At 40.8% G+C, this 19,835-nt stretch overlaps 6 protein-coding genes across 6 annotated transcripts; 2 read left to right on the forward strand and 4 right to left on the reverse strand.

Moving 5' to 3' along the window:
* Positions 1 to 46: 46 nt before the first annotated feature.
* LOC132795310 (breast cancer metastasis-suppressor 1-like protein) lies at positions 47 to 1,694 on the forward strand. Its single transcript, XM_060805962.1, is given in 4 exon segments — positions 47 to 385; positions 504 to 625; positions 627 to 749; positions 823 to 1,694. Coding segments are annotated over 4 exon segments (852 nt in total). The 5' UTR covers positions 47 to 180; the 3' UTR covers positions 1,225 to 1,694.
* A 458-nt stretch (positions 1,695 to 2,152) lies between these two features.
* On the reverse strand, positions 2,153 to 2,910 carry LOC132795313 (large ribosomal subunit protein mL49). The gene is made up of 2 exons (XM_060805964.1): positions 2,749 to 2,910; positions 2,153 to 2,690 (listed from the first exon to the last, which is right to left on the reverse strand). The coding sequence occupies exons 1-2, from the start codon at positions 2,803 to 2,805 to the stop codon at positions 2,205 to 2,207; spliced, it is 543 nt and encodes a 180-aa protein (XP_060661947.1). The 5' UTR covers positions 2,806 to 2,910; the 3' UTR covers positions 2,153 to 2,204.
* Positions 2,911 to 3,016: 106 nt separating this feature from the next.
* LOC132795312 (U1 small nuclear ribonucleoprotein A) lies at positions 3,017 to 4,059 on the forward strand. The gene is made up of 2 exons (XM_060805963.1): positions 3,017 to 3,461; positions 3,522 to 4,059. Exons 1-2 carry the CDS (start codon positions 3,109 to 3,111, stop codon positions 3,817 to 3,819), a joined length of 651 nt encoding a protein of 216 aa, XP_060661946.1. The 5' UTR covers positions 3,017 to 3,108; the 3' UTR covers positions 3,820 to 4,059.
* Positions 4,037 to 5,066, reverse strand: LOC132795314 (thioredoxin-T). Its single transcript, XM_060805965.1, has 2 exons — positions 4,935 to 5,066; positions 4,037 to 4,774 (listed from the first exon to the last, which is right to left on the reverse strand). The coding sequence occupies exon 2, from the start codon at positions 4,731 to 4,733 to the stop codon at positions 4,227 to 4,229; it is 507 nt and encodes a 168-aa protein (XP_060661948.1). The 5' UTR covers positions 4,734 to 4,774; positions 4,935 to 5,066; the 3' UTR covers positions 4,037 to 4,226.
* Positions 5,067 to 5,421: 355 nt separating this feature from the next.
* Positions 5,422 to 6,883, reverse strand: LOC132796751 (doublesex- and mab-3-related transcription factor 2). The gene is made up of 3 exons (XM_060808014.1): positions 6,472 to 6,883; positions 5,695 to 5,820; positions 5,422 to 5,621 (listed from the first exon to the last, which is right to left on the reverse strand). The coding sequence occupies exons 1-3, from the start codon at positions 6,881 to 6,883 to the stop codon at positions 5,422 to 5,424; spliced, it is 738 nt and encodes a 245-aa protein (XP_060663997.1).
* Positions 6,884 to 8,994: 2,111 nt separating this feature from the next.
* LOC132796832 (uncharacterized) lies at positions 8,995 to 19,318 on the reverse strand. The gene is made up of 6 exons (XM_060808149.1): positions 19,085 to 19,318; positions 16,355 to 16,631; positions 13,768 to 14,999; positions 13,340 to 13,493; positions 11,753 to 12,145; positions 8,995 to 10,779 (listed from the first exon to the last, which is right to left on the reverse strand). Exons 2-6 carry the CDS (start codon positions 16,559 to 16,561, stop codon positions 10,393 to 10,395), a joined length of 2,373 nt encoding a protein of 790 aa, XP_060664132.1. The 5' UTR covers positions 16,562 to 16,631; positions 19,085 to 19,318; the 3' UTR covers positions 8,995 to 10,392.
* Between the last annotated feature and the right edge of the window lie 517 nt (positions 19,319 to 19,835).

A 19,835-nucleotide genomic window follows, 5' to 3' on the forward strand; every position in this document is an offset into this window, starting at 1 on the left:
CGATAGCATGCACAGTTGTACAGCACTGCGTGTTGCGTATGTAACGTTAGTCAACACTTTTTTTGCTGCAGCAAACACGAAATACGACGGAAGATTAGTAAAAAGAAATTTTCATTGCTAAGGAGAAAAGTTGTGTTTGAAATTCGTATTAATAGTAATTACAAAACGAAATATAAATAAATGCCGGTGAAAAATGGCGAATCGGATGCCGAGGGCGATGTGTCGGGCGCTGAAACGGAACGCTCAAATTCGAGCCAAGCACACGACACATCTGACGAGGAGGAAGAGGAGGAGGAGGAGGCCAATGAATGCGACAGCGATGATTCCTCTGAAATGGATGCCAGCGAAATTGAGCGCCGACGCGCCGAATACCTTGAGGATTTGGGTAACTGCAATAACAAATACACAACCCCATAACAATAACAATAACAACAACAACAAACCAATTGCCACATACTTCATTTTTGGCGGCAAATTTTCCTTTTGTTTACATGTCACCATAGCGAGTTTGGAGCGACAATTTGGCCAACTGCGTGAACAATATTATTACGAACGCATCAGTTTAATCGATCGCCAGCTGTCCGAAGTGCGTGCCGGACGATCCGAGGAGTTCCTGCAGCCACAAAAAAGAGCTGGACAAAGTCTATCGCACACGCATCGAGGTCGCGGATGTGTTGCGCAAGTTTCGACTGCAAAACATTGAGCACAAATATCTGTCCGAGGAGCAGGCGGCCGCCCAGCACTTTGAGGTGAGTTACTCTACCTTCAATGCCCCCCATCTCATCCAAAACTTGAAACTAATTGAGTACAACTTCTATTTAGAGCGAAAAACAAATGACGATGGATTATTTGCGCGAAGATCTGTTGGAACGCATACGACGGCTAGAGGAGGATCGTCACAATGTCGAAATCTCCTGGGACAATTGGGGCAACGATAAGCGACAAAGTAAAGTACGAGGTCCTGGACGCAAAAAGGCCGTAACAGTCACCGGCCCCTATGTCGTTTATATGCTGCGCGAGGAGGACATCATGGAGGATTGGACCATCATTCGCAAGGCGCTTAAACGTTCCTCCACAACAGCAGCAACAGGAGGCAGTGGTGGCAGCACAGCTGTGGCAACGACAGCAGCAGGCGTGCCCAGCAGCGGAGGAGGCGGCGGGAGTGGAAGCGGCGGATTGTTGAGCGTCCAATTGGCGGCCACAGCTATGGTGGGCGGTGGATAACGGTGGCGTGCCGCGGCCGCTGCGGCTGCTGCCAACAATCATGGACATCATGGTCGCAATGCGGCGCTTATCTAAATGAAGCATCAATAGATTTCAATGCGATAATAATCTAAATCAGTTGGATGCGAAGTTTTTAACGTTCTCAGTTATGCGAATTGACAAAAAAAAGGCAACACAAACACATTATGAACTTAAGCGATTGCAACAAATTATGACGCCCCCCAAACTTTTTGAAAACGAAACTTAATTGTAAAACTCTAGTGTAAATTAATGTAATAAACTATAAGATATATCACCCACATATATATCTATATATAAGTTGTATATATATAAATATAATTGTAAAACTCCACATGAATATATAAAAAATATTGTGTAATAAGGATTCGCACAGTTCTCAACCAATCAATCAATGCATGTAATTTATTATATGTAAGACAAAAACTAAATAAAATCACATTTTTTTCCATTGTATAATTATAAATCTCCAGCCTTTGTTTTGTAATTTCTTGTTATTTTTTGCTGTCAAAGTGGTGTCTAATCCTCTCTAGCTTACTTAATTTAGCTACAGTTGCCAGTTTGAGCCATTCTTTCCATGCCAAATCCTTTCCAGCTGCAGCAAACTGCAAAACTTTCAATTTATTTGAAGCTCTTCAAGTTATTTTATTTATATAGTTGTCAAAATTGTATTGCTACGCTTTCGCAAACTCAGTGAACTTATGTATAGTCGCCTCATAAAGCAGCTGCTTCACCGCCTAATCCTCTCGAGCTGCTCAAAATCGAAATAATTGATTGTCACAGCTACAATTGACAAGCAAACTTGCTCATAAAGTTAGATGCAACACAAAGCATCTTCATAGTTGCCTAAGCCTCATCAACTGCCCAAATCCCCCTCCAGCTGTGCAAATTCTTCAACTTTACATTCAAAATGAGTTTATGTTTTTTTTTTATTGAATAACGTGTCTCATCCAGTCGCACAATTAAAAGCCCTTGCTCTTGAGATGTTCACGCAACACATCCACATAGTCGCCATGCACATGGATCTGTCCGCTTAGCTCATTGACACGCGTGGCGCAAAGCTTTCCATTGCGAGCACGTTCCACAACGTCGCGCACTTCGCGCTCCAGTCGCCAAATGTCGCCTTGAATGCGTCGCACGATGGTGATGCGACGTTGTCCGCGATGCCGTGTGTGCAGATAGACGGGCACCATGTGATTCTTGGTGCGTGCCACGAAGTAACCATCGCTGTTGCCATCGGCGGTCTGTGGTTTCCAACCCGATGGATAGTCGGCCTTTGCCACCGGTTGTGGCACTGTTTGTGGTGGCAACAGACGCTCCACGTACTTCCATTCCGGCGGGTTGTGTACGACCTCTACTTCGGGATATTGTTCCAGTGGTTGGACTTGACGGGACGAGCGAAAGCTCGAGAAGATTGCCGGTTGTGTGTGCAACGAACGCTGCGACAGCTGCAAGCAAATTATTTGTATGAATTATGAGAGCGATTCTTGCAATGTGGTGTCTTACTTTTGTTAGACTGCGTTGCAGCAATGTCTGTGTCATCAGTTTAATGCTGGCTGCCATTATTTAAGTTAATTTAATTGAAAACAAAACAAATGAGCAAAAGGCACTGCAAAGGAAATTTGTGTTACATATGCGTTGAATTAGAGGTGGCGAATCATCGATAGCACTGTCTATCGTAGCAATCGATGTTTCCGATAAGTTTGGGCACACGTCGGTCTTATTGATATCGATGCACAACCATCGATAGAATATCGCAAGGCAAACATGGCGACATTGCTTTAACCATCCCTAAATCGACAGCGACAAATCCAGCATTTTTCCCAACAAAAAAATAAAAACGTTTATAAATTAAAGGCAACAAAAATGGATGTGCGTCCGAATCAAACAATCTACATCAACAATCTCAATGAGAAGATTAAAAAGGAAGAGCTGAAGAAGTCGCTGTACGCGATCTTCTCACAATTCGGCCAAATCCTCGACATTGTGGCGCTGACAACATTGAAAATGCGTGGCCAAGCGTTTGTGGTCTTTAAGGAAATTGGCAGCGCCTCGAATGCATTGCGCACGATGCAAGGATTCCCGTTCTACGATAAGCCCATGCGCATTGGCTATTCGAAAACCGATTCGGATATTGTGGCCAAATTGAAGGGCACCTACAAGGAGCGACCAAAGAAGGTGAAGCCACCAAAGCCGGCACCAGGAGCCGAAGAGAAAAAGTATGTATTTCACTACTACAATTTATTCGAGTTATATATTAACCAATGTGTGTTTTATAGGGACAAGAAAAAGAAACCAACGAGCGCAGAGAACTCGAATCCAAACACACAAACGGAGCAGCCACCAAATCAAATTCTATTCCTCACCAATTTGCCCGAGGAGACGAACGAGATGATGTTGTCCATGCTGTTCAATCAATTCCCCGGCTTCAAGGAGGTGCGTCTGGTGCCGAATCGTCACGATATCGCCTTCGTGGAGTTCACCACCGAACTGCAGAGCAATGCGGCCAAGGAAGCGCTGCAGGGCTTCAAGATCACTCCAACACATGCTATGAAAATTACTTTCGCCAAAAAATAAAAGCAGTACAAAAGTACAACCACAACTACATGGATTAAACAATTTGATAAGCATAGAAAGATTTATATATATCAGTCGTATATATAGCACACGCTTCTGCTGATTCTAGGATTTTTCATTTGGAATCCAGCAACTGTTTCTACTTTTTTTTTTTAACTTAAATTAGAATAAAGAAATGCCAATGAATCGATGAAAACACCTTCAATATTGCGATAAGTTGGCGAACAAGTTAAAGTTTAATGCGAATGTTTTTTTCTGTTTTCGGTCTTGTAAATTTTTGTTACAATCTATCTGTGTTTACGCTCAATCCTGTAAATAGTAAGAAGTACTTTGTTTATTGTCGTGTTATTGCTATGGCGAGTGGACGTTAATGATGGGCGACGCTGCATCCAGTGGACTCATTCATGTTAATTCTCGAGCACACGCTCATCATTGATTGTTGGATGTGGCAGATCCAATGGCACATCATCAGTGAGGTCTCCATCATCCTCATCGAGCTCATCGTCGTCACACATGGTGTTGCCGCTGCCAGCGCTGCCCGAGGATGCGCTCACTTGCTGTGCCAGCGGCTGTTCGTCCGGTTCATCGGCATCACCCACATGTTTCTCCATCGATTTGCACAACTTGTCCGGATTGCCGCCCACAAAGACCTCGAGCAATTCGCCGCTCTTGATGAAGACAAATGTGGGCATACTGGAGATATTATACTCGGTGGTAATATCCTCATTATCGTCCACGTTCACCTTGAGGACAACGGCACGCTCGGCATATTGGGCGGCCAACTCCTCCAGCTTGGGTGCAATCAGTTTGCATGGTCCACACCAGTTGGCACAGAAATCAATGACGATCAGCTTGTCGCCAGCATTGGACAATTGCTGCTCAAAGTCCTCCTTGCTCTGTACCACATGAACCATGGCGTTGCTATATATCTAATATTCTTTTGTTGAGAATTTCGCTAAACCCAGCAGAGAAAGGAAAATAATTGCTTAATAATGTTCTAAACAAGCTTATGCCGATTATAGAAACCCCAACAAGAATAAAATATAACCCACTCCCAAGATCGAAACGGACACAACATTAACTGCAGGATTATATAGGAAAAAAAAGTAACTTACGTACGAAAATTTCTGTAAATTTGATGCGTTCAGCTTCACCACACGGCTGAAACTAAATAAAATTGTTTTGTGGCATCTATATTGACACAACAAAAGCTTGGGTAACTTGATTTTGAATTACTCAAATCACACTAATGACATTAAACTTATCGGCGCGCACATTTATTGTTTTTCGATAAGACGAACTTGATTGTCGAACAGGGTTGGCAACGCACACATTCGCATGGCTGGCAACGCAAGCATTCGCATGGTTGGCAACACACACATTCGCATGGTTGGCAACGCTGGCAATTGTTGCCCGCCAGTTACGAATTCAAATTTCGTTAAAGACAATTGCAAAATTGCTATTAAAATGAACAACAGCAGCTTAGTAACTTTTCAATATCATTTATAATTATATTTCCTAAGAATTAAACTATTCACAAAAAAAAATGTATAAAAAAAAAAATATTGCTATGTACAAATTGCTGACAGCTGGTTTTCATGGTTACGTGCTGATACCAATTATCGATTCGATGGAGAAACTCAGCTTGGGCTTCTTCGCTGTGCTGCTGGGCGTTGTTATTGTGGGCGTGTGTGTGAAGAGCGGCATTGATTGATATGCCGTTTGCTGTTGTTGTTGTTGTTGCTGTTGCTTGTGGTGTTGTTGCTGGGCGACAGCTGCTGCAGCAGCGACGGCGGCGGCATTGCCCAATAGATCATAAAAAGGCGTTGCCCAACACTGCTGTCGGTGTGGCCAAAGGAGTCGCCGATGCGGCACAGGCGGCGGTGCTGCCAAGTAACGTGGTATCCATGGCGTAATTCAGTTCCGGATCAGCGAAGGCGCGACGCTTGCGCATGCGTTCCAACAGCGGTGAATTGAACGTGGGAAATCGCTGCTTGTATTCTGTGAAGGAGGAGGGAGGGGATTGGGGGGCAGGGCATTAGCATAGCTGTGAAATTACATGTGGCTGGCTCTCTTTGATCTATGCTGTGTGTGACGTTGCCAACAAATTGCTTTCAAATTGTTACAATTCGTTCAAGAAGGATTGCGGTGGACTGGATAGTGCAGGGGAGGGGAGGGGAGAAGGGGGCGTAATTTGAGTCGAACGCAAGGGCCAGACAGCATGGCACCAGACTGTCTGGATGCGAGGATGCAGGCAGTGTTAGCTGGAAACCAGATGGGAAAACAGCTCGCCAAAGTAGTTGTTGAAGAGGTTTTTCCGTTTTCATGGTGTCACATTACGACCAAAGAGAGAGAGAGAGAGAGAGGGAGAGAGAGAGAAGGATGCCTAGAGATATTGACTAGGCATTATCAGGCAGGCAAGCGGACAGACAGACAGACGGACAGACAGACAGACAGATGAGAAGCATCCAATTACCCAGACTTGACTTTTGACAAATTTGTTATTGTTTGCACAGTGGAATCGGGCATTTCCTGCCCGCCTGCCTGTCCGTCTGTCTGTCCGTCTGTCTGTCTGCCTGCCAGCGATCCTCGCTCTCTCTCCTCGTATTACCCAGACAGAGTGTCTGGCCAGACAGAGTGTCAGACACTTACCTTCCATGGCTGCGGTTATGTGCAGCGTCGACTGCTGCAGATTGCGCAGACGCTGCTTGTAGATGCGTTTCTGGGCCAACAAAGCTTGACGCGTGGCCGCCATCGAACTGTTCCCACTACTCTGACTCTGACTCTGACTCGTTGGGCACAACAGCTCCTCATCACTATTCGGCTCCGGCGTCGAACTGTGCGAGGTGCGCAACTCCAAAGCTTCCATTGTCTGTTGGCGTCGCAATGCAACCTGAGCGGCCATGACACGCTGACGATCGACCACGAGCTGACAGTTGGGGCAACAGCATTCGCGCCAGCGGCACAGCTTCTTGTGGCCCTTGACGCACGAGATGACGCCATGATTGCGACAGCGGGCGCACTTTGGTGTGCGCAGTAGACGTCGCTCTTTGCTGACTGGCATGGCTTAGAACTTGAACTTCACCGAGTATAATAATCGAAAAACTGCGAAGTGAAAAGTGAGTGAAGAGACGCGACAAGTGATCGGTAGCTCGGTTGGCGGACAACTGAAAGGATGACGCGATGCGAGAGCATCAACAACGATGCGGCGCGGGGCAGGATGCCAAGGCACTTGAGCGACACTGAGAGGCACTGCCAGACAGTCTGGCGTTTTCGTATCGCCTCGGCAAGTCAAGTGGTCTGCCCCGTCTACCCGTCTGCCTTATCCGTCCGTCCGTCTGTCCGTCCGGAGTGTCTGTGCCACGCTGCCATTGGCTGCTAATCGCTGTGACTAAAAATAGACGATCCAATCGTGGCACAGCTGGCTGGCATCATTGGGAAACGTTGAAATTGGAAAATTGAAATTCAATTGAAAACCGCACAAAGATACAAATGTATCTGTATCTCAACACATTTGTCCAGCTGCAAACACGCACTACAAAAGTATCAATTTTAATTGCTTACTTTTGTTTTCGATACCCTCGACAGCACAACAAACCTAGTGGCAGGAGTATTTGTATCTTAGAGATACACATTGCATAAATGGGACTATGAAACATCTCGAAGAACTTTCCTTCTCATGCATAGATTTCAAGAAGAATTTCGAATCTGTCTAGCTAAAGCAAGGCAACAATCGACAACACAGAAAAATAGGGGCTTGAGTATTTGTATCTTAGAGATACACATTACTTAAATGGGACTATGAAACATCTGAAACAACTTTTTTATTCCATCCCGTGACAGGATTTCAAAAAGAATTTCGAATCTGTCTAAATAGACCTTAACAAAACCAAGGCAACAATTTGAAAGCAAACGCTTGAATATCCAAAAAGTTATAAAAAGTGAAAATATAAAAAAAAATAATGATTGTATCTTGCTTTGCGTCGTATCTCAGAGTCGCTCACTATACGCATTTACATTTGTCGCTTTGAAATTTCTTCAGTATTTATTTGTATAACAATCTGTAGCATTTGCATATATCATTTACATTTATCCAATATATATAGATATATATGTATGTAGGTATATGTGTATGGCTGTATAATTTGAAATGTATATATAAATATGTATGTATGTATGTAAATACAAATTCAACGCCAGAAATTAAACTAGTCGACTTTAACAATTTTCGATTCTTTATGTTTTGTTTTTTCTTTATATAGTATATATGTATATATAAAACTGATAAACAAATGATTCAGTTATTACATTGATCTTAACTACTATTCAGAGTTTCAGCTATAATTATGCGCATTAAATTTCGTATTTTACCCGAGTAGAGAAGATTTCTAAAGTATTTCACCCAAAAATGCTTTCTAAATTTTGAAGAAACTGAACATTTTCATAATATTTAGAAAAAGTTGAAAAAGTTTAGTTATATTTCTTTTCTTCATAACTCTGCCAGGGTATTAACTATTCGGTGTACCGAAAAGTATTGCAATTATCTATTTAGATTTCTTTTTGTAATTATATAATTCTTATCGATTTCAAGTGATTTTCAAATATTAAAGCTGCTAAAAGTTTTGTGTGCCAGGTTTTTGTTGGTCATTTCTAGTCGTGGATATATATGTATATAGTATTTAGAGTTAGAGCTATACATTGATAGTAGTAGGTAGAGTTATAGAGTAGATTGTACCAATAGGTATATACAAACATATGTTGGTATGTCTGTCTTTATATATAGCATAGTATAGTGCAATGTGCTCGAACTCGAAATATTTTGGACAGCGTGCAGTTTTTTTTTATTTTAGAGAGAGTTGCATGAGTTGAGTTTGTTGATAAATTTGTTTTAATAAGAAACGATTATTTATACCATATACTATTCGGTTTTGTTGTTGTTGATTATACTCGTAGTGTAATATTCTATTCTGGTAAATAATGTCTTGTAAATGCTTGCAAAGTTATTGTCTTTTGCTCATAATTATAAAAAGGAATACAAAATAAGAAATCGAACAACAATCTTTCGGGAACACAATTGATCGATTAATTATCAAGAACTGTGAAACGAATATCGTTAATACTTGAAATACTTTTTGTTTGTTGCTGTTTTGATCTATGGAGCTGTAATACCATCGCGTAAATACTTGCTTTTCATTCAAATATTGTTCGTATATTATATTATATTAAATTGTTTTTTTTTTTGTTGTTTTCAATTATTATATATCACATTGCTCCAAGGGTTGCACTGATTTCACTTTTTTGTTCTTCACCTTTGTTATGGGCAACAATATTTGTAAGTTTCATTCGTAATTTGTTTAAATTTCATATTTGAATAGTTTAACAATCATGATTGCCAGAAAACATTGTCCTATCTATTCATACATTTATTTGCATACATATTTTATTCTTTTTTAAATATGGTTAGATAAGTTCTTAAGATAGTCTCTTTTTACTCTTGCAGACTGTAGTTAAATGAAATAAATTACAAAAAAAAAATTAATGCATTTGCTAGAATATTCATTAAGATATCGCTTATCTTTGATTACTGCTGCAAGAGTATTTGGTATTCGGTGTGCCGAAACATTCAGTCGTCTTTCCTCTTTCGTTATTGCAGAACGATAAATATCGATAACACGTATAAATAGTATTCGATAACAATGAGTGCGTGCCTTTAAATGTCATATATGTACTTAAATTTATATAATTCGTTTATCATTACATTTACTAACAACTATATGTATGTGTCTGTGTGTGTCTGTGTGTGTGCGTGTATTAACTAGCTAATAGGCTCAATTTGTCCTTTGGTGCGGGGCTTTTTTAAGGTTAAGTTCGGTTAGAGAGTAAGTAATATCTGGTTATAGGCAATTCTTCATTTCGAGTTTGGGGAAAACTTGTAGAAAAGTAGGAAAATGCTTTGAGTAAATGCAATTGGAGGGAGAGGCTGAAAAAGGACATAAGAGAGAGAGGGGGCGAGGTTTTGGCATATTGAAGAAGAGAAACGGAATTGAGCTAAGCTAAATGCAATGCTCTCTGGTTACACTCCACTGTGGATAACAATCGATAGTCCACCATCGATACAAGCGCTTTAATCGAGATGGCAGCTTACTATCGATAGGTTGATAGTCTGCTGTCGATTACAAATTGTGTGTCGACTCATAAGTGACAACTGTGAATTGTGCAACGCTTGGTAATCGATAGTGTACTATTGATTTCTGTCTATCGATAAACAACATATCGTAATCGATAATATTTCACCTGTCTGTCAATTACGCGGCGCTTAATAATCGATAGTGGACAATCGATCGATATATATCGATAACCAACATATCGTTATCAATATTATTTCACGTCTGTCAATTACGCGACGCCTAATAATCGATAATAGACAGTCGATTGCTTTATATCGATAACCAACATACCGTTATCGATCATATTTCACCTGCCTGCCAATTACGCGACGTTTCCTAATCGATAGTGGACAGTCGATTGCTATACATCGATAATATCGACATATCGTTATCGATAACATTTCATCTAAACAATGCTGTTACGCTTGGCACTCGCTCGCTGCAAAGTGCTCTGCATGGCAGCCACCACAGCCTCAGCGCCGCCAACGAAGACCGGCTGATTGACAGCTCGCCGCAGGACATGCCACATGGCAACCGGTTTGCGCAGCGAGGAGAGCATCTGATGCCAGTGACGCAGTCCCTTGCCCACCGCACAGCTGCCGGCGATGACATGACCCAAGGGCAAGGTGCCCGCCTCCGTGACCCCAAAGACCGTGAGACGCAGTTGCACTGTGGTCAGACCTTGAGGCGGCAGACTGAAGATCATCGACTCGTTGAATGTGGGCGAGCGATCTTGGCGCTTCAGCGAGGTACGCTTCTTCAGCACCTTCTTGTCGTTGTTCATCAGATAGACCTGCAAATTGTAAAGGTATTAAGGTTATGAAAGTATTGTTAATATGTAAATAATATATTACTTATCACTTAAATGTAGCTATCACTATACTTCAGATTTCTAATTTGTACTCCAAAAAGTATTCAATATACTTCGGAAAATTCAATTTTATTTGTTATTAATAATAATTTATTAGGTCTGCTTATCAATCGTTCAAAAATATCATTATATTTAATCATTCCTATAAGTTTTTTAATAAAATTCCAATATGTGGACAAAATACTCTCTCCTTGCCTCCCTCCCTCTCTATCTCTCTCTCTCTTTCTCTATCTTTCTATGTATCTCTCTTGCTGTCTCCCTTCCTCTCTCTCTCTCTCTCTCCTCCCTCTCTCTCTTCCTCCCTCTATCTGTCTCCTTCCCTTTCTCTTTTTCCCTCTCCCTCTCACTCTCTCTATCTCTCGCTCTCCGTTTCTGGCACTCTCTCTGCTTATCCTTCTATATATCTCTCTTTCTTTCTTTCTCTCTCTCTTTCTTTCTCACTCCATTTATCTCTTTCACGTTCTCTTTCTCTCTCCTTCCCACTTTCTTATTCTTATTCCTCTAATTTCATAGTCCCTCTCTCTCTCTGTCTCTCTCTTTCTCTTTCTCTGTCATTCTATGTATCTCTCTTGCTGTCTCCCTTCCTATCTCTCTCTCTCTCTCTCTCTTCTCTTTCTCTCGTTCCCTCCCTCCATCTGTTTCGTTCCCTTTCTCTTTTTCCCTCTCACTCTCTCGTTCTCCGTCTCTCGTACTCTCTCTGCTTATCTTTCTATATATCTCTCTTTCTTTCTTTCTCCCTCTCTCTTTCTTTCTCCCTCCATTTATCTCTTTCACGCTCTCTTTCTCTCTCCTTTACACTTTCTTATTTTTATTCCTCTTATTTCTTATTCCCTCTTTCTCTATCCCTCTATCTCTATATTTCCCACTTCCCTCTCTCACTATACTCCCCTCTCACCTTGACAAAGACATGCTGGAGTGCACCCGCATTGGGTGAGTGCGTCTTGTTGGGCGGTTGTTCCGCTTCTCCGTCCGCTGTGTCGCTGTCTGGCTGCAGTTTCAGATTACGCGCCTTGACCACCACAATTGTCAGACGCTCAGCTGTGGGCAGATAACTCAGAGAGAACATCAGCTCGCCCCAGCGAGCGTTGCACTTGCGTGAATCGGAGAGGGGAATCCATGTGGTAACCGGACGCACCATCTCGCCAATCTCCATCTCCGCCTCGCCGATCAACGTGTGAGCGGGTCCGTTGTGATAGAGATGGAACCACAGCGAGTGTCGACCGTGCTGTCGCTTCAGCCGGAAGTTGAAGGTCTCATTGTACGCCGGAGTCAATGACGATTGTACCACCTGCAAAATGTAGAAAGTGAGAAAGCGTTAGAAGAAGGCGAAAGCACATTTTGGCAATGATTAAAGTTACTAGTTAGGCTTAAAGTTAAGTCTGTGTTAATATGATTTGAAAGCTCATTAAAGCTTAATCGTTCCCATGATTCAGATAAAAGCTTACAAATCATAAATTAACCAAATAGTTAAGTTAAATTATTATAGTTGCTATATATAGATAGTAGAAGTACCACATAGAAGTTATATAGAACAAAATCTTACAATATGAAACATATTTCCTCAAGTTTTGATCTTGACGATTCAAATATCCTACATATGTGCTTTATAATAAGTATATTGATGAGAAGTATATTATATACAATTATATATCAAATTTTTCCTGAATTGAAGTTGCTCAAACCAGTTCCTCATATTTTAAAATATAATCTTGACACTCATTTCAATCATATTTGGATTCTAGTTTTAAACCAAGAAGAAAGCACATTATAGCTAAAAGCACATATAGAAAGCACATATAGCTTCCGAATTTGTATACCTAACACACTCACTATTTATGCACTTGAATCTCACTTTATGCATTCTGCATTGAAAAAGCTTATTAATGTTCTCTCCAAACACACAAATTTGTAGCACCCAAAAGTTTTATTGACAATCGTGTCATTTGCATTTTAATCTTAAAGCAAGAAACAAACAAATTTGTAATCTGTGTTACAATGAGAAGAAAGCGCATTAAAGCTTTCTCACAACTAATTTGTATTCGTAAGCTTTATTGACACCCACTTGAATTGAAATGTTATCACTTTAAGCTCACTCTATGTATTCCTAACACTCTTGGCTTATTTATGTCTATAAATTTCACTTTATGCAATCTGAATTGCAGTTCAAGTAAGAAGAAAGCGCATTAAAGCTTTCTCACAACTAATTTATATCCAAAAGCTTTCTTAAAACACAGACTCATCATAGTTTGAGCACTTGAAGCTCACTCTATGCACTCTTTTCAGTATAGATTAAGCAAACAGAAAGTGCATTAAAGCTTTCTCAATACCAAATATGTAACATGCAAAAGCTTTATTGACACTCGTTTCATTTGCATTTGCATTTTAATCTTAAAGAGAACAATTTGCTTTCAATAAGTAAATTTGTATCCCTAACACACTTTTCAATATAGATTATGCAAACAAAAAGCACATTAAAGCTCACCTTGGTCTGCATGCCACCGGCATGATCGGGCACCAAATAGATGCGCACAAAGGTGTCCAGCGAGTCGATGCCCATGCTGAGCGGATAGATGAGATCCTTGGCTTCCAGCACACTGACCGTCAGATCCAGCTGCTCCTCGCTGTGGCCGTTGTGTCTGCAGGGAGAGAGATTTATTGAATAAAAATAGTATACTAAAATACCAATTCTACTTAGATTTATAATGAAAATAATATATTCAAATACCAACTCTACTTAGATTTATAATGAAAATAGTATACTAAAATACCAACTCTACTTAGATTTATAATGAAAATAGTATATTAAAATACCAACTCTACTTAGATTTATAATGAAAATAGTATACTGAAATACCAACTCTACTTAGATTTATAATGAAAATAGTATATTAAAATACCATCTCTACTCACTTTTCAAACTGCAAACCGACGCACAGATACCCTGTGATCTGTGTGTACGGCTGATCGAGCTGATCGAGGCACAGCGACGAGGCATCCGAGTTGACCGAATCACACGAGATGCCGTGCTCCAAGTGAATGCCATCCATCGAACCATCCAGCGACATTTGCGAACTATTCCGCCGACCCAGACCCAAACTGATGCTCGAATCCTGACGCATGAGAGAGCGACCAAAGCACCACGTGGAATTGCCATTCGTTGAGTTGTTTGAATTGTTCGCATTGCCATTGGTCAGATTGGCATGTCCATTGGCGCCCAGTTTGCGGAATAGATAATCCTCCGAGATGGTCTTCTGCAGCATGTGAGGTCCTTTGACGCGTTGCGTGAGACCCGAGAACGGATTGTTGGTGTTGTGTAGCTTCAGCAGACGACTGGACAGACTCTGGCCATGCACAAACGGATTGCCGTTGTGAGGAGGTGTGGCAACAGCGGGGTGGGGAGGAGGAGGCGACGGAGTTGGTTGCTCCGTCGACTCGCAGAGAAAGGGATTTGTGCTCGAGTTGCGGCGCTTCAACGCTGGCGCACGTCGCTCCGGTTCCGTTTGGGACTCCGGCTTCGATTGAAGTTCGGACTCTGCTACTGATGTTGTTGTTGCTGTTGTTGTTGTGGTTGTTGTCGTGACTGCTGTTGTGGTTGCTGTTGTGCTGTTGATGCCCTGCTGCAGCGATATCTGCCGCTTGGCAATCGGACGCGGTATTGCGGTTGCCGATAGCGTCACCGATGCGGATGTCGTTAATCGGGGCGGCGGTGGCGCCTCCAATGCTTGTGGCACAGTGCCACGCAAACACGAACGCGGCTGCGTTTCCATCGCTGTTGCTGTTGCTGTCGGCGAGTTGAGCTCATTGATTTGGCTAAAGGAGAACGTCACAGTCTTGCTGCTTGGCCCAGCGCTGTTTGGCGCCGGCGCCGGACGCAGCGGCTGAGGCGGAATGCTGACATCCGCTTGTGGCAGATTCCACAATGGGGTCGTGCTCGTCTCGCCGCCATTTCCAATCAGCTGCTGCTGCTGTTGCATCTGTGCCTGCTGTGGTTGCTGTTGCTGATGATGTGGATGTTGTTGGTGGTGCTGCAATTGCAGCAACTGTTGCTGCTGCTGCGAACGATTATAGTCCTCCTTGTCAATGGTGTCGAAGCGCTTGAAGCTGCCGCTGGTGCTCAGCAGAAACTCCGAACCGGATTGGATCTGTTAAACAGACGAGGGATTAATAAAACCAATTTAACTTTCATGCATATTTGTATTTCTACATTTATTTAGCCAATCAAAACTAGTTGCCCCATTAAATTTACAGCCTCCGCGCTCTTACCGTTTCATAATTATGCCAATAAATGAGCACTATGCATTCAAAACTACACCAAATCATTGATTATATTAATAGGTTGCCTGAAAACTTTACTTTTTATAAAATTTGCAGCCTTCCAGCTCTTACCATTTTATCATTCAGTCACTTAGTAAGTGCAATTTTGTGTTTGTACACTTATTTAATTAATCAAAACAATTTGAATAACGCAGCTCTTTAAATTTTCTCTCATTAAAATTTGCTAATATTTACAGCCTCCTCGCTCTTACCGTTTCATAATTCTGTCAGTAAATGAGCCTCAATAAACTATTTTATTTGCACTATGTTTTCAAAACTACACAAAATAATTAATGATTTGAATATGTTGCTCAAAAGCTATAAAATTTTCAGCCTTCTACCTCTTACCATTCAATCAGGCAGTCAGTTAGTGAGTCACAACAAAATATTTTACATACTATATATAAAAACTATGTATACGAAATCATCAATAAAATAAATAAGTCCCCCAAAAACTTTGTTTTCCAGCCTCCTAGCTCTTACCATTTTTAAGATGATTCAGCCCCTAGAATTTTATATTCTCTGCGCCTTAAACCTATATGATATCTTCATTGATTTGCGCAAAAAATCACTATATTTGTTGTAAGAATTTCAGCCTTCCAACTTTTATCATTTCTTTAATACAGTCTGTCTGTTAGACATAACAAAACAATTTTTATTGTTTTTTCAGCCTCCTAGGTCTTACAATTTTATAATTTAGTCTGTCATATACAAAACAATTTGTGTATATTGAATGTTTAAAACTATTTAAAATCATTGATGATATTTTGCAAAAAAAAAGTGCAGCCTCCTAGCTCTTACCAGTTGTAAGATGAAGCCTATACGACATCATCGTTCAGTCGCCCAAAAAACTATATTTTTGTAAGAATTTCAGCCTCCTAGCTCTTACCATTTTATGATTCAGTTTGTCAGTTAGACATAACGAAATAATTAATGAACAAAGTATGTTTATATCATACGAACTATCTTTTGCAAAAAATTGCAACCTCCTAACTCTTACCATTTTATAATTGAGTCAGTAATTATGTCATAGCAATAAATATTGAGTGTGTATGTTCAAAACAATACGAAATCATTGACAATATGAAAAGTTGAGCACAAAGTGCAGCCTTCTAGCTCTTACCATTTATAAATGTGAATACTATCTCCACAATCAGCAATTATTAATGTATTTTATACTCACGCTGGCCATGTAGCCATTGGGATGGAAGAGCTTATGCTTGTGCTTGGACAGTCCGATCTTCTCCTCCTTGCTGGAGCGCGAACGCATGCGCATCCAACTTGCGGCACGTGGCCCCAAACAGTGGCATGCCACCAGGAGGCACATCAACAGCAGAACCAGCAGCAATCCCAAGCTGGTGAAAGTCAGCGTCATCGGTGAGCCATCCATGGTGGAGAGTGATGGATTGGTTGATTGCTTTGATTGATAACCTTTCAGTTCAGCAAGCGTGCTGCATTTCCTGTAATGTGCAACAAATACCCTGTAAAATGTGGAACAATTGCTGCAATCTCGGCCATCATCAATTTGTGTCCATTGCCCCCCAAAAGAAAAATAAACACAAGACATACAGACATCCCCTTGAGCACGTGCAGCAACTGCTTCGCCTCCGCCTTTATCACTTGGCACAGATTTCACTTGTGTTGAGTGTGCTCGACTTTCAACTACCCTCCGAATATACTTTTAGTATAAAAAATTAAAAAAAAAAACATTACTATAAATTTGTATGCCTAAGTTTATAACTTCAGTTTACTTTAAAACATTTTTGATAATACTATTTAATAATAATTAAAAAAGTCTTTATCGAAAATCGTTATTATTATGATATATATATCATATAAATATAATTTTAAAAATGAGAAATTTATTAAAAAACAAACAATCTATTCAAATGTCGCTTGCAATTTAATTAGGTTTTCAAGTTACTAAAAAAGTTTGATCCCAAAATAGAAGTCTCTTACTTATTTTTGCTAAGATACGGTTGTTTCTTCAGACGGACAGACAGACAGACGGATAGTTTTTGTTACTACTTTGTAGAGGTTTTCTAATCAATTGAATTTTATTATATAAATTTATAATATTATTATAAAAAATGCCAAAATTTCCATTTACTAAGACAACCCTTTAACGCCGCAGCTAATGGGTATACACAAAAAAGTAAAACAAAATGTTTTCTTTAGAAAGTGAATGAAAAACGTGCAAGCGAGAAGGCAATACACTGAGATAGGATAAAGCAGTAGCGGGATGTGGGCATGCGGGGAAGGGTGAAGAAGGGGGAGACGAGCAACACTTTCATCTAGCATCGTTTTACAGCTGCCAGCGGGCGATTCACTATCATCTCATATCTCACTCATTGTGTGGGCAGGTGTCTGTCTATCTCTGTCTCTGTCTCGCTCTCGCCTCAACTTGTTTCTATTCTATTTTCATCTGTAGTGTGCAGCCCCTTTCTCCCCTTCCCACCCTCATGAGACGTCTCACTATCGCCTGCCACTTGCCAGTTGACAGTTTTTTGATTGAATTTGTAACCAAAGCTGCAGCATTTTCACTTCAAAGACTAAACAGCCGTCATAGCAAAGCAAACGCAATGATGTTGTCAACGATGATTAAGCTATGAAATGCCTCGTGTCGTCATCTCTTCCTCTTCCTCTTCCCCTTTCTTCGCCGCTGTTACAATTGCAATAAACTGCACAGAACTGTCGCAACTTCATTTATTTCATTGCATTTGTTTTTATGTGAATTTTAATTCAAATTTTCATTTGTTATTAGCGGAGTGTTAATTCAACTTTTAATTTTTTACAAAATTGGCATTTATCGTTTAGTGCAACAATTAACAGTAATCGATATCGATAGCTGCTCGATTGCACCACTCGATCAGGTATAGCAGTCAGCTTTGTAGTGGAAGCATTTGCTGACGCGCACACACACACACGTACTCACACACTGCGGTTCATGTGCATAAGCAAATGAAAGCGAATTAATTCCATTGCAGAGAGAGAGGGAGGGGGAGAGTGAACATAACCCTGCTGACATCATCTCGTTGTGGCCAAGTGGCCATTAGCCTAATCCCGGTCTTGTGGACGTGTGCAACCCATTCGCCCACTTAACCTCACACACACACACACACACACACACAGTTGCAGCATTCACCCAAAAGTTTATTTCCTTTTTTATTTCGGATTGCTGCTCTTTTAATTATACATCAACACACTCAAATGCATTCTAATTAAATAAACATTTAATGAGCTCTTAGCACTCTCACACTCTCAGCATGTGTGAGTGTAAGTGCGAGTGAGATAGCGAGAGGCGGCCATGTTGGTTGACATCCTAAGTAGCTGCAGAAATTTTTTGCAGCAACAGCCACAGCAGCAACAACAACAACAACAACGACAACAACATTTCATTAACCTACTGCGAGGTCATTCCACTGTGCACAGTGTGACAACTACTTGCAAGCACTCAGGTAAAATGTGCTTAGGCCTAAGACAATGTAAAATGGATAAAAGGCAAGCACACACTCACACAAGGAGTGAGTGAGAGAGAAGTGTTGTTGTTGTTGTTGTTTTGTTATCTGCCTGTGACCTGCTTTTCCAGTTGGACAGTTGTTTGGTCCAATTGGCATAAGACAAACTAAATGAGTATTGGTCACGTCACAAAGCTCGACAAAATACTTTCGTTTTAGTTTATAGTTTAAAGCAGGCGCCATACTAACGCTCCCCTCATCCTCCCTCGCCATTACACACACACACACACACACACACATAGACAGCTCTCACTAAAAACCAAAAGTGAAAGTTAAAAAGAAAGTCAAAGATAACACGAAATTGGAGCGGAAGAAAGACACACACACACACACACACACATGGCAATAAACACTTTTATTGTACTTTTCGCTGGAGTTAAAACTTTCTTGATTACCTAAAATTGTTGGCTCTTCACAAATTTAACAGTTTTTATTTTTGTTGTGTATTGTTGTTGGCGTTTATTAACAATAACAATTTCCGCAATGCCGCTGGGCACTCGAACAACAATAACATTAACGAGAGCAACAGCAACGCGTGCAAATCGAACAACAACAAGAATAACAACAACAATTGGCCAATTTGCACGTTGACGCGTCGTCCATTTTATTCGTTATCCGCGCTGGGCGAAATCTCGCGGCCAACTAAGGAGCGAGCCCCCAAAAGCATGCTGCAACTTTTTCCGTTTCTCTTTTTCTGTTTTTCTTTTGCCAGCCAATCAGCGACGTCTGCGCAATGCGTGCAAAGCTTTAAGCTTTGCCATCCTTTTCGCACATTTGCGTGCTTGCATTGTCCATGCTAAATTTCGACCTAAATGCGCGGTTTAAATCCCCGTTTTTGGGACAAAAGCTTGCTTGCCATAAATATGTGAATGGTTGGACGCCCTGCTGTGTTCCTGTGGATTCCAATTTGTGCGAATTTAACGAAACTTGGCGAATTAACGAAAGTCCTTAACAGCGCCACACTTAACGATATGTTAACAAAAGCTTTTATTTAGACATGAACCAAGCATTTAAAAAAAACCGTTGAATTTATTAAACATATTCATACAGAATATGTATAAAGAAATTTGATATCAAGTATGATATATTAATCTATTTTTATTTTTTGTTTTTCAATTAATACAACAAGACTATTATTTTAGCTTA

This window comes from Drosophila nasuta, chromosome X (assembly GCF_023558535.2).
Source record: "Drosophila nasuta strain 15112-1781.00 chromosome X, ASM2355853v1, whole genome shotgun sequence".
Taxonomy (NCBI): domain Eukaryota; kingdom Metazoa; phylum Arthropoda; class Insecta; order Diptera; family Drosophilidae; genus Drosophila; species Drosophila nasuta.